The sequence below is a fragment of the Piliocolobus tephrosceles genome, chromosome 8 (genome assembly GCF_002776525.5).
Source record: "Piliocolobus tephrosceles isolate RC106 chromosome 8, ASM277652v3, whole genome shotgun sequence".
NCBI lineage: Eukaryota > Metazoa > Chordata > Mammalia > Primates > Cercopithecidae > Piliocolobus > Piliocolobus tephrosceles.
The window spans coordinates 14,420,094-14,434,522 of NC_045441.1; the positions used below are offsets into that span (position 1 = coordinate 14,420,094).

The window sequence follows — 14,429 nt, forward strand, 5'->3', positions numbered from 1 at the left end:
AAAGAAAAGAAAAGAAAAGAAAAGAAAAGAAAAGAAAAGAAAAGAAAGGAGGGAGGGAGGGAGGGAGGGAGGGAGGGAAGGAAGGAAGGAAGGAAGGAAGGAAGGAAGGAAGGAAGGAAGGAAGGAAGGAAGAAAGAAAAGTAATGAGAGTTATAGCTCAATCCCACTTAGGTAAATTAAACATATACAAAATATTATTTATGTCTTAAGGATACGTATGAATCCAAATATAGGAAAGGTATGTTGGAATGGTATTCATTAATACACAAGAGTGGGTTCCCAAGGACAGAATGACGATGAAAAACGAAAATGATCCTATCCATCCACCAGAGCATCTGCCAAAAGATTGGAAACCAACAGCTACACAAGCACAGAGAAGCTGTGTGGCCCTTCCTCTGCACTTACTTGCTCCCCATATTGGTGAGACGGTTGTCCTGCATTAGGCATTTGGTCATGGCTGCAGGCCAGAGAAACGAACTTTCATAACCTTGACTTTGACATCATTGGTTTCTTACTCTGGGGAAATGAACGGGTCTTTTAAATAACATGTATGTATACATGTGGCAGCCTGTGGATCAGCTATCCAAAACCCTGACAGCTTCTTTGCCTTGTACTAGAGGATGCAGAGCCAAAATCTTTGTCCAGCTTCCTCGGCAGCCGGAGCCAGCCGTGGGTGGCAATGGCATTAGTGAAGCTAGCCTCTCCTACTGTGTGTGTTAGCCACACTTGTTTCACCTTCTTCCAGCTGCAAACTTGTACCAGCTTCATGTTTTCTAGTGAATGTTTTGCTGTTTTCTTGCTGATCTTTAGACATGCATCACTTTATTCTAGTTATTCATCACGTCAGTTTTAGATATTACAAACATTTTCTTCTAGTGTATCACCTTTTATCTATACAGTGTCCTTGGTCAAACAGAAATTTTCAATTTTGATATAGTCAAATCTATCTACTTTTTTTCCTTACAGATTGCACTTGAAAAAAACAAAAAGCAAAACAAAACAAAACAAAAAACAAACCAGGCTGGGCACGGTGGCTTATGCCTGTAATTCCAGCACTTTGGAAGGCCGAGGAAGGCAGATCACTTGAGGTCAGGAGTTCAAGACCAGCCTGACTAACATGGTGAAACCCTGCCTTTACTAAAAATACAAAAATTAGCCGGGTCTCATGGCGGCTGTCTGTGATCCCAGCTATTCAGGAGGCTGAGGCAGGAGAATGGGCTGAACCCGGGAAGTGGAGGTTGCAGTGAGCTGAGATCACCCCACTGCACTCCAGCCTGGGTGACAGAGAGAGACTCCATCTCAAAAGACAAACAAAAACAGATGAGGTCTTGCCCTTTTGCCCAGGGTGGAGTGCAGTGGCATGATCACAGCTCACTGCAGCCTTGACTTTCTGGGCTCTAGTGATCCTCCCACCTTAGCCTCCTGAGTAGCTGGGACTACAGGCCTGTGGCACCACACACAGCTAATTTTCATATTTTTTTTTGTAGAGACAGAGTCTCATTATGTTGCCCTGGCCCAACTCCTGGCCCAGTTGAGCCTCTCACTTCAGCCTCCCAAAGTGCTAGGATTACAGGTGTGAGCCACCATGCCCAACCAGTTTGCACTTTTTAAGACTTCTTTATGAAATATTTCATTTGGCTATATAATTTTACCTTTGACATGTAGGTCTCTGATGCATTTGGAGGAAGGATCCAATTTCCGTTTTTTTTTTTTCCATATAGCTGAATCCATATATCCCAACATCATTTACAAAATTCTTTCCCCAGGATTTATGATGCATAAATATGGCTATAGCCATATTGGGGCTATAGCCATATCAGGGCTATAGCCCACCCAATTCCTACAGGGTATTTGGTCTGCGTGTGCACTATCTCTTCTGTTCCATTGCTTTATTTGTCTCTTCCTGTCCCTAAAACCACATAGTTTCAACCACCATGGCTTTAAGATATATCTCAAGACTAATAAGGTCAATCCCTCCCACCCTTGCTTGTGTTGTTCAAACCTATCACAGGCATTCGAGAATCTGACTCACAAAGATGGACACTCAGGCCAGATGCAGTGACTCACACCTGAAATCCCGGCACTTTGGGAGGCCAAGGCAGGAGGACCACCTGAGCTCAGGAGTTCAAGACCATCCTGGGCAACAAAGTGAGGCCTCGTCTCTACCAAAAAAAATAAAATAAATAAATAAGTAGAGTGTGCTGGCGTGTGCCTGTGTTCCCAGCTTCTCAGAGGAGCAGAGCTGGGAGGATCGCTTGGGCTCAGAAGAGTGAGGCTGCAGTGAGCCACGATTGAACAACTGCACTCCAGCCTGGGCAACAGAGTATGTCCCTGTCTCAAACAACAACAACAACAACAAACAAAGATGGACGCCAAGTCTTTCAAGGACAGCACGGCAGGGAAGGGGGCGCAGGGCGAGCTGACTTCTCTCAGTCTATATATATCTGAAATCTCTGAAAACACTTCTGCCACTTAAACCCTCAAAACAAAAACGATACATTCTCTACGTTAGTATATTCTCTGAAACCATGAGAGGCGCTGCTCAATATGATTTAAACAGATCCCCAAACATCTTTCAACCAACATTATAGGTCACTGTTGGGAACCAACAGATATTAACATGTTTTGTTTTGGTTTGGTTTGGTTTTTTTTTTTTTGAGATGAAGTCTCACTCTGTTGCCCAGGCTGGAGTGCAGTGGCACAATCTCAGCTCACTGCAACCTCCACCTCCCAGGTTCAAACAATTCTCCTGCCTCAGCCTCCCAAGTAGCTGGGATTACAGGTGCGCGCCACCATGCCTGGCTAATTTATTTTGTAATTTTAGTAGAGACAGGGTTTCACCATATTAGCCAGGGTGGTCTCGAACTCCTGACCTAAGGTGCTCCACCTGCCTTGGCCTTCCAAAGTGCTGGGATTACAGGTGTGAGCCACCGCGCCCGGCTATTTTGTCTTTCAAACATTTCACACCAGTGACAACATCCCTCTGTGTTTTTGGTGTTAATGCTAAACTCTGTCAGTGGGCGGCCCCTTACAGAATATAGCTGGATGTCACCCGAGTCCCCAGGGCAGGAGGGGGTGCTGCCCCTCCAGGACTCACTCAGCTCAGGGGACAACAGGGCTGTTAACAGTGCTTCTATGACCAAACTGAAGGTTATGGATTTTTTTAAAAGTCTAAGCAATAAACTGAAGGATGAAACTGGCTGTGAGCAACTAACCATTCGACTTCATTTTCTCTTTGAATTGGAAATGCTCAAACATGTCTTTAAAGTTCAGTACGTTTTCTAGTTTTAGGCTGGTGAAAAAAGGTTTGGGGTTGTTTTGTTTTTAGCCAGACCACATACAGTGAACGTTTCCCATGGTGACTCTGTCATTGGGAATCCACTGGAAGGGAAGTCCCAGTCAAGTGGCAGTGAATTATTCCCACGTTAAAAGAGGAAAAGCAATCCTTTCACAAAACTTCACTGTGCTAAGATAAGAGTTATTTTCAAGTCAGAGTCATAGCGGAAGAAAAATATTTCAAATGAACACAACCGCAAATATGTTTGGGGACACGGGAGGACGGAACTCACAGCACCCACTTAGCAGAGGAAGGCCGCGGCAGCTTCCCGCGTGCACACAACAGTCCCTGTGGCCCGAACGCCCCTGGCTGTCATCAGGAAGGCCGAGTCCTGCTGCCTGTCCTGAGTGACAAGGCGGGACAACAAACGCAAACTCAGAGCTGGCACGCAGCAACAACACAGACCTGCCACCCACCTGCCAGCTCCAACACAGCGCTGGGGGCAGGAGGGCAGCCCACCATGCCGCCGGGTGACCAGGGCTGCAGGTTCTTCCGTCGCTCAAGCCACATCCACACGCCTGGACGGCCACACCGTTCCCACACCACCTTCCCACACACACACACACACACACACACAAAGAAAACCGACTCCACTCTGGAGTCTTGCAGATGCAGGGGAGCTGAGACCCACAGAGGGGCCTCCTCTCCTCAGGGCACCAACCCTTCCACAGGTATTTAATAAGCACCTACTGTATACCAGACATTGGATGGGCTGTTTTTCAGTCAAAAGCCCGGTGAGTGCTGGGGTGGTGTCCCCAGGCTTTGTTTAGCCTGAACCTTCCTGGCTAAACCTGGGCAGCTTTACAAGCTCTCTAGGGTGCCTCTTTACAAAGGGGGTATCCAAAGCCACGGTGATGTCCGTTTCCAGGAACGCAGGAACGCCAAGACTGCATGTCACCATCCCTGAGACCCTGGGCTTGCCAGGCACCCCAGCCCCTCCGAGAGTAGCCCGGGAGACACGAATGTCGCCAATGTGCATCAGGCCTAAGGGCCTGGGGCGGGCACTCAGCTACATGGTCCCGTGGACAGGGGCTGGTGTGGCCAAGTCCAGGCAGCCAGGTCCAATACTGCAGCTCTCAATCGAGGGCAGGTCTGCCTCCAGGGAACAGCTGGCCATGTCTGCAGACATCTTTGGTTGCTACCACTTGGGGGTGGGGGCACAGGAGCCAGGTACACTGCTCAATGCCCTGCAACCACGGACGCCTGGCTCAGCAAAGATGCCCCAACCTGAAATGTAACGGGAGGAAGGGAGAAAGCAAGGAAGGCCAGCCGTCCCGGGGCTGTGCGCCGTTTAACACTCGCCCCTCCTGCAAAGGCGAACCAACCCTCCACTCACCCTTCCCCAGCCCCTGACAAAAACCACATGGCCCTGCCATCGCCCCTCCCCAGTGCGCCTAAGTGACTGCTGTCTTATCTCGGTGACAGGACCCAGGCCCTCTCTGTGGGGCACCAGCCCTAAATACCAGCCTTCTGGGAAAGGGGGATGAGAGCCACTTCCAGGCCAGCCACACCTCCAACACTAGCCTCCTCCTGGAAGAGACCCTCTAGGTTTTGTGACTCTGGAAATCAGGCGGAACCTGGCGGCTATGAGAAGGCGACGTTTATAGAAAACAAAACCCAAAGTGCCTGCGTGCATTTCTACAGGTGGGTAACAGCGAACTAAGTGATGACTGAACTGGCAGGAAGCGCCTGGTTGACACCTTCCCCACCTGACTCCACAGGGGAGTCTAAGGTGAGGGGCAGGGGAGAGGCCTGAGAGGCTCTGGCGAAATGCTTCCTCTGAAGTGGTGCAACCCGTTAGCTCAACTCAGAACCAGTGTGACTCTGTTTTTCTTTTGAGTCAGAGTCTTGCTCTGTCGCCCAGGCTGGAGTGCAGTGGTACGATCTCAGCTCACTGCAACCTGTCTCCCGGGTTCAAGCGATTCTTCGCCTCCCAAGTAGCTGGGATTACAGGCACGCCCCATCATGCCCGGCTAATTCTTTTGTATTTTCAATAGAGATGGGGGTTTCACCACGTTGGTCAGACTGGTCTCGAACTCCTGACTTCAAATGATCTGCCTGTCTCGGCCTCCCAAAGTGCTGGGATTACACATGTGAGCCACCACGCCTGGCCAAGTATGACTCTTACCGTAGGAGCAATAACTGGAAATTATTGAAAATCAGTGTTACAGTGGTGAGCAACCTGGGGCTGGACTCATTCACACACACGTACACGGTCACACATGCACACACGTGCACACCACACAGACACACATGCACCCCACATCACCACATGCACAGGCCAGGGGTCCCTTTCCTTTCTCACCACTTTTTCCAGGTGATATCAGACTGGTCTCTCACTGGGGAGCAGGGACAAGCCCGTGCTGGGTCCTCGGGGAGAGAATGCAGGAGCTGAAGGGGCCCTAGCGCGCTGTGGACCTCACTGGGCCTGCCCTGCAGGGGCCGATGCCATCCCGCCATCCAGCTGTCCTTCTGAAACTACACCACCCACTTCAGTAGGGTTTGTTTCACTGCAGCCCCCCACCTTCCGCCACAGTGACACGGTGATGCACGCCCCACACTGAGGGCCGCTCTCAGGACAAACAGGCACCACAGCAGCCCCATCGGTGCCCAGGGACGGGCAGGACAGGCGAGCTGCTGGAAGGCGCAGAGCTCCCCATCACTGGGGGTACATAAGGGAGAGGACACAGCGGGTGTCAGGAAAGCCTCCCCACCATTATTCTTCTGCATCACTCCAACCTGAGGCAGGCTGGCACCCAAAACTGCTGGACAAGCTGCTACACTGAACAACCCCTCGGCTTCCCACTGCCTCCCCTTCTCTGGCTCTCAGTCGCTCCCCTTGGAAGGGTGAGGGAGGAATCACCTAGTGCCGGCTGCAAACTCACTCAGGGGGACATGGGACACAACAAAGGCTCAGCGCCCTCCCCGTTCCGTGCCTCTAAGCCAGCAGGAGAGAACTCTCAGAGGCGGGTTCCAGGGATGTGCAGAGGCCATCTCTAACCCATGGAAAGGCCGTGCAGGTGCCTCACGCGGGGAACAGTTCCGAGTGGGAGACTTTGTGTGTGTGTGCACCTGTGTGGACATTTCTGTGTCCAGGTACCCAAGTGTCACCACAACAACCGAACACGCTCTTGCACGAAGGTTCTGGGTGTGGGCCCGTTTGAGGCGGGGCTGTCCGGCAGCAGCGGGGTCTGTGCAGGGTCATCCCCAGCGGAGCCTGGCTTATCCACATGGGAATTCCCCCAGGTCTAGCCTTCCCCTGGCTCTGTGCGGAGCCTCAATAACCGTTCTGTAATGAGCAGAAGCACGTGTGCACGCCTCTACCAGCCGCTCCATCTCAAACCACCCAGCCGCCTCAGTGAACCTTCTTGGCATGGTCAGGGGTCACAGGAGTCCCCGGGCCACAGCCAGAGAAGAAGGTCAGCAAAGAAGGATGAGTCCCCAAGGCCCAAGGCGCCGGCTCTGGGTAAGTAACAACCTGCTCCAGCCCAGACAAGTGCGTCAGTACAGCTGGGCAGCCTGATGGACTCTCTTTGGCACGTTTCAAAAACCGCCACCAGCTTAGACAGGCTGTGAGCAGGGGCACTTTCGCTTGCCCTGAATAATGTAACAGGAATGATTCCAAAAGAAGTGCATGAACATCATCCTGGTTAAGACAGTGAATCCCCGTTTCTACTAAAAATACAAAAAAAAATTAGCCAGGCATGGTGGCAGGCACCTGTAGTCCCAGCTACTCGGGAGGTTGAGGCAGGAGAATGGCGTGAACTCGGGAGGCAGAGGTTGCAGTGAGCCAAGATCGCGTCACAGCACTCCAGCCTGGGCGACAGGGCGAGACTCCATCTTTAAAAAAAAAAAAAACAAAGAAGTGCGTGAACTTGGCTGGGTGTGGTGGCTCACACCTGTAATCCCAGCACTTTAGGAGGTCAAGGCGGGCAGATCACCTGAGGTCAGGAGTTTGAGACCAGCCTGACCAACATGGAGAAACCCTGTCTCCACTAAAAATACAAAAATTAGCCGGGCGTGGTGGTGCACACTTGTAATCCCAGCTACTTAGGTGGCCAAGGCAGGAGAATCATTTGAACCCGGGAGGCAGAGGTTGCAGTGAGCCAAGATCACACCATTGCACTCCAGCCTGGGCGAAAGAGAGAGACACCGTCTCAAAAAAAAAAAAAAAAAAAAGAAGCACATGAGCCTCAGACAAGCTCCTGTCTCCTGCAACATGCAGTCTATTCCCCCCCGCCCCGCCCTGTCCTACACCTATCACCTGTGCAAGGAAGTGGGCCTTCCCAGGGCTCCTCCTCACCCAGTGACACAGAACCCAATGGCCTCAGGACACACCAGGCTGACCCCCAGCCACACAGCAACAACCCTGGCCCACGTTCTGCAGCCCCAAGGTGGCCCTGTCCCACCCGATTTTTGCCCTCCACTTGGCAGAGGCATCTCATGGTGGAAGAATGACCACAATTCTGTGTCTGACGTTGAAGACCCTCTGTTCCTGTGCAGAATACATCCCACCACGCGCCTCTTTCCTTTTGGGTTTACTGGTCTCACGGGAGGCCTTTTTGAATCAGGAGGGGAGGGACTCCTCTGCCACTGGATCACTGTCCTTCCAAGGGACCACTGGATCGTGACACGGCAGGGTCAGGAAGAAAACCAGATCCCAGAAGCGGCGACCTTTGGCTGGAGGAAGGGCCCCCGGGTGCAGGCAACTGGGGGTGCTTGTCTGAGCAGACTTTAAGAGCCATAATTAGGCCGGGTGCGGTGGCTCAAGCCTGTAATCCCAGCACTTTGGGAGGCCGAGGCGGGAGGATCACAAGGTCAGGAGATCGCGACCATCCTGGCTAACACAGTGAAACCCCATCTCTACTAAAAATACAAAAAATTAGACGGGCGTGGCGGTGGGCACCTATAGTCCCAACTACTCGGGAGGCTGAGGCAGGAGAATGGCCTGAACCCGGGAGGCGGAGCTTGCAGTGAGCCGAGATTGCGCCACTGCACTCCAGCCTGGGTGACAGAGCAAGACTCCGTCTCAAAAAAAAAAAAAAAAGAGCCATAATTAAAGCAACCACAAGTTACTCTTTATTGTTATTTTTTTTTTGAGCCAGGGTCTCCCTCTGTTGCCTGGGCTGAAGTGCAGTGGTGTAATCCCAGCTGCAGCATCTGCCTTCGTGGCTCAAGCCATCTTTCCCCCTCAGCCTCCTGAGGAGCTGGGACTACAGTACGCACCACCATGCCTGGCTAATTTTTTTATTTTTTGTAGAAATGGGGTCTCACTATGTTACCTAGGCTGCTCTCAAACTCCTAGGCTCCAGCGATCCTTCTACCTCAGCCTCTCAAAATGTTGGGAATACAGGTGTGAGTCACTACACCTGACCAAATTTAGTTTGTTTATTTATTTATTTATTTTTGAGACCGAGTTTCGTTCTTGTTGCCCAGGCTGGAGTGCAATGGCATGATCTCAGCTCGCTGCAACCTCCGCCTCCCAGGTTCAAGTGATTCTCCTGCCTGAGCCTCCTGAGTAGCTGGAATTACAGGTGCCTGCCACCACGCCCGGCTAATTTTTGCATTTTTAGTAGAGAGGGGGGTTTCACCATGTTGGCCAGGCTGGTCTCGAACTCCTGACCTCAGGGGATCCACCCACGTTGGCCTCCCAAAGTGCTAGGATTATAGGTGTGCGCCACCACACCCAGCCAAAGTTATTTTTTATGACACATATCTATTAAGATAATCAACTTCTTTCCAACAATTGAATAAATCACCAGACACGGTAGGCCCCAGGCCCCGGGGCTCTCAAGCCCTGGGGCAGGCACTCAACGCTGCCCCCGCTCTTGGAACTCCTCGGACAGACAGTGATCAGATGCCCACGGCCGGGCCCTCCTTGGGAAGGCCTCCCACCACCCAGGCACCCACAGACTTGTGGTGCACCGAGTGCACCAGAGTCACCTCTGGAGACTGTGCAACCAGGCAGTGCCACATAGGTTTTGGCCTGGGACGGATTCCTTGATTGTCTTTTCACTTCATTGCCCCAAAAACTCTCCAACAAGGTCGCAGGTGCTAAGGGACTTGCCAGGACCATGTATTTAACAAGGTGTACGTGGTTGCTGTGGTCACTGAGATAACTGCTGGAGAGCTGGACAATGATCTGATCAGACAGAAGAACAGATGTGGCCTCAAAGATTGCAAGAATATATCAGGAGCCTCTGAGGAACACCAGCCAGCCTCCTGCCATGCAGACAAACTACGACTTCCCAGGCAGCTGAGGTGAAAATGGTGAGTTCAAGAGGAAACCTTCTTTGGGAGGCCAAAGTAGGAGGATCGCTTGAGGGCAGGAGTTCAAGACTAGCCTGGGTATCACAGCGAGACTCCTGTCTCTACAAAAAGTAAAAAAGTAGCTGGGTATGGTGGTGCACCTATAGTCCTAGCTACTCAGGAGGCTGAGGTGGGAGGATCACTTGAGCCCAGGAGGTCAAGGCTGCAGTGAGCTCTGGTTGTGCCGCTGCACTCCAGCCTGAATGACAGAGCAAGACCCTGTCTCAGAAAACAAAAGAGGAAGCCTTCAAACACCCAAGACATGGGCTCCGACTGCCTCCCACACAGGAAGCCTGCCCCAGGCATCCGCTGCGCCACCCGTTCTCCCCCTCCCCTGGCTGGCCTTCTCAGCGCTCAGGCCCACGGCTCTTCCTGAACCTGTGGCCCTCCTCACCTGCCGTGATGGTGTCCACCTCCTTGGCTGCCAGCTCCTCCACGTCCGACCTCTTCCTCAGCTCAAACCTCCGGGATAAACCTTCTCGGGGTTTCCATAATTCCTGGATCAAGAGGGGCTTCTCACTGTCCCCAAACACCCGAAAGCACTGGGCCTGCCACCGCTGCCCGGCGTCGCCGGTTTGGCCCACCACATCACACAGCACATACTGGCCGGCCTGCCCAGGGTCCAGGGCGTACCGCTCCAGCGCCTCCTTCACCAGCTCACGGGCACTGGAGGTGCCGGTGGCCAGGACGCTCTTGTAGTGGGTTCCTGTGCAGACACTGTCCCCAAACACCTTGAGGACACCAGGGGCCGAGAGCTGGGTGGAGAGCTCAGCGGGGTCGTCACTGGCGCCCAGGCTGGAGAAGGTGGAGTCCAGGTCCCGGTACTTGTAGGTCAGCGTCCGGGACAGCATGCTGGACAACAGCTGGCTCTGCCGCTTCAGTTTGCTCTTGGTGGGCGGGGACATGATGAAGTGCGTCCCATAAAACATGGTGGGCGAGGCTTCATGGATGAGGACCGGGAGCTTCAGCCAAAGGACGTGGGGAGGCCGTGGCCTGGGAGAAAAAGTGAGAGAGGTTAGCGCCAATCATCGTGAGCACCAACAGCAAAAGAGGCCACGGGCGGTGGCTCCTGCCCGTCGTCCCAGCACTTTGGAAAGCCAAGGTGGGAGGATGGCTTGAGCCCGGAAGTTCCAGACCAGCCTGGGAAACACAGTAAGACCCCAACTCTACAAAAAAATTAAAAATTAGCCAGGCATGGTGGCATGCTCTGTACCCACTGCTCTGAAGGCTGAGGCTGGAGGATGGCTTGAGTCCAGGAGTTCAAGATTGCAGTGAGCTATGATTGTGCCACAGCCCTCCAGCTGGGGCAACAGAGCAAGACCCTGATGGACATAACAGGCCATGGGCATCCCGGCCCTGCAGACCTGCCACCAGAGCACCTGAGCAGAGGATGTGGCTGGAGCTTGAAGGGCCACCAGAGACAGAAAGGACTAAACGGGCTGGAGCGCCCTTCAAGGAAAGCCATTACTAGGAAACACAATGAGGTCGCCACGGTAAGACACGCTCCGCTGCAGGGCTTGGGTTTCTGGGAAGTGCTGGGCGCAGCGCCCGTGTGCAGTGAGCATCAAGGAGCGCCCCACCTGGAGCCGCCCCCAGCACCGTCACAGCCACAGAAGAGCAGCGGGCAGCCCGAGGGCAAAGCTTCACCTCTCCGTAAAACCCATGTCTCCTGCCCCACAGGCTGCGACGTGGGAAATGGGTCACAAACACAGTGGAACCAGGAAAACAGGCAAATCGCAGCCATGTCAACAGAATCGACCATCAGACATTCCAGGCACAAACCCCCCAGAATCTACCCCTCCAGTCAAGAGACCCGTCCTGGCTTGAAGGAGATGCTTCCTGGGATGGCAGTATTGAGTGGCCTCACAAGCACAGCGGGAACAAAGGGGCCCTCTAGAGCTGGTGCAGGCATGGCCGGAATGCGTGCGTCCCGCCCACCACAGGCCACGGGTGCCCGGCGCTCCAGGCCACAGAGATGCAGTCTCCTGGGGAAACTGGAAAACAGCCTGGGACGTGTTGGCGTGTCATACAATCACACTTCTAATGTCCTTAGTGTGTCCAGGGCCAGGAGTTCCAGATGGTTTCTCAGTCTCCCTCCAGAACCTCTGTGGGGGCAGGAGGGCAGAGAAAAAGGAAGGCAGGTCTCCGATTTGTAAAAGGTGAGGCTGGACGGCAAGGCAGGAAAATACTGGAAAACTGCGCACACATCTCTCCATTACTCCACCCCACTTCCACACTCATGTTCTCACCGAAGACAAAGGCGGCAGACGAGTGAGCCAGGAGGAAAGCCTGTTTTTTGGAAAGCTCTGGAAAGAGTGGTCTGGGTCCCAGTGAACACAGGATAGGTCGCCTGCCACTGTGACCCGGGTCAGTACTAAACTCAGCAGCAGTCGACTGACACTGTCCAGGCTTGACTCACTCGTCGTGCTGCGGGCACTGCAGAAGGCTTCTGGAAAAGACGGTGGCTGCCTAGGGCTACAGAAAGCAACCAGGGAACCCCTCCAAAGAAAAGGAGCCATGCTATCCCTTAGGGAACTAAACAGTGGAACCGTCCTGGCCTCCAAAGCTGACACTGTGAACTGGCCTGTCTAATATCACCGAGGCATCGCTCATCTTCTCTGGAGCCTCTCACTGCCAGCCAGAGCTGTCATGGATGAGTCCTGAAATCAGATCACCACTCGCTTCCTCCAGAACCAGCCCAGGTCAGCCAGCAGCTGCGCTTTCTCCGACGACCTTGAACTCTTCAGAAATACTTCCGACAGCTTCGCACACCCAAGACTGGGTTCCGAACGCGGATGTCTGCCCTGTGGGGTGGGTGGCTGGCCATTCTCCTGTTCCTATAGCCCACTGCTGACAGTTCACCACGGCAAAGGCTTTCATTGTTCCTGGCTTTCTGAAGGTGTGAACTTGCTGTAACAGGTGTCACGGACATCCCAGTACAGGTCATAAGCAGATGGAGCCTTGAGGTTCCATCGAGCCAGGCCATAAAGGAGTAAAGGAGCAAAGCCTTTGTTTCTCTTCCTCTGAGGAAGGTGCAACGAGTCTCCTTGTCAAATCCTAAGAAGCTCAGAGCCGGCCACAGCTTCCCCCACGGACTCATCAAAGGCCTCGATTTAATTTACAACAAAAGCATTTTCAGACAGTGCTCACATCACAAACGTGCGGCTTGGCCTGTGCACACAACACTAGCAGCTTCAAATCGCCCTCGAATCTGACCTCAGCCTCCTGTGGTCAGTTTTCAAAGTGAGTACTTGGAATCACAGAACAAAACCCCTCAAAGAGCCTCTCCGGCCAGCCCTTATTAACCATCCATGAGAGCTGCACAACCCCACTCACAAGCGCCTCTCCAGACGCCCCTGGCTTAGAAGCCTCCCGGCAGCACACGCTGGCAGAGGGTCAGCCACTACTTTTTCTTTTTCTTTTTTTCTTTTTTTTTTTTTTTGAGACGGAGTCTTGCTGTGTCTCCTGGGCTGGAGTGCAGTGGCCGGATCTCAGCTCACTGCAAGCTCCGCCTGCCGGGTTCACGCCATTCTCCTGCCTCAGCCTCCGGAGTAGCTGGGACTACAGGCGCCCACCACCTCGCCCGGCTAGTTTTTTTTGTATTTTTAGTAGAGACGGGGTTTCACCGTGTTAGCCAGGATGGTCTCGATCTCCTGACCTCATGATCCGCCCGTCTCGGCCTCCCAAAGTGCTGGGATTACAGGCTTGAGCCACCGCGCCCGGCCTACACTACTTTTTCATAGTGGTCATTTCCAACGAGTTCCCCAGGGTGCCAAGCCAAACTTCAGGTGGTGGATGGTACAGCCTCTGCCACCAGGCAGCTGTGGCTCAGGAAACCTCTGCCTCTGGAGATGAAGTCTAAATGCCGATATAAACATGATACCAAAACCTGGGGAAGCCCCCTCTAGGCAGGAGAAAGCCCACATCACAGAAAAGTCATGAAGCAGAGGCAAGTGTTGAAAAGGCCAAGGCGGGAGAATGGCTTAAGGCCAGGAGTTCAAGACTAGCCTGGGCGACATAACAAGACCCTGATCTCTCTAGAAAATAAAAATAAAAAATTAGCTGGGCATGGTGTGCACCTGTAGTCCCAGCTACTCGGGAGACTGAGGCAAGAGGACCACTGGAGACTAGGAGTTCCAGGCTACAGTGAGCTATGATTGCGCCATTGCACTCCAGCCTGGGAAATGGAGTGAGACCCTCTCTGTTTAAAAACAAAAAAGAATGATGGCCAGGCACAGTGGCTCACGCCTGTAATCCCAGCACTTTGGGAGGCCGAGGCGGGTGGATCATGAGGTCAGCAGATCGAGACCATTCTGGCTAACACGGTGAAACCCCATCTCTACTAAAAATACAAAAAATTAGCCAGGCGTGGTGGCAGGCACCTGTAGTCCCAGCTACTCGGGAGGCTGAGGCAGGAGAATGGCGTGAATCTGGGAGGTGGAGCTTGCAGTGAGCTGCGATCACAGCACTGCACTCCAGCCTTGGGTGACAGAGCAAGGCTCCGTCTCAAAAAAGACAAAAATTGGCTGGGCGTGGTGGTTCATGCCTATAATCTCAGCACTTTGGGAGGCCAAGGCAGCGGATCACTTGAGGTTAGGAGTTCGAGACCAGCCTGGCCAACATGGTGAAACCCTGTCTCCACTAAAAATACAAAATTTAGCCAGGCATGGTGGCAGATGCCTGTAAACCTAGCTACTTGGCAGACTAAGGCAGGAGAACTGCTTGAACCCCAGAGGCGGAGGCTGCAGTGAGCTGAGATCATGCCACTGCACTCCAGTCTGGG

The 14,429-nt window shown here is 53.1% G+C and overlaps 1 protein-coding gene across 1 annotated transcript in view; it reads right to left on the minus strand.

Moving 5' to 3' along the window:
* RADIL (Rap associating with DIL domain) overlaps nt 1-14,429 on the minus strand; it is a 79,612-nt gene that overhangs the window by 63,000 nt on the left and 2,183 nt on the right. The window contains exon 2 of the mRNA XM_023188496.3: nt 10,041-10,639. Coding sequence (XP_023044264.1) covers nt 10,041-10,575 — 535 coding nt within the window. The 5' untranslated portion in view covers nt 10,576-10,639. The remainder of the gene's footprint in view (nt 1-10,040; nt 10,640-14,429) is intronic.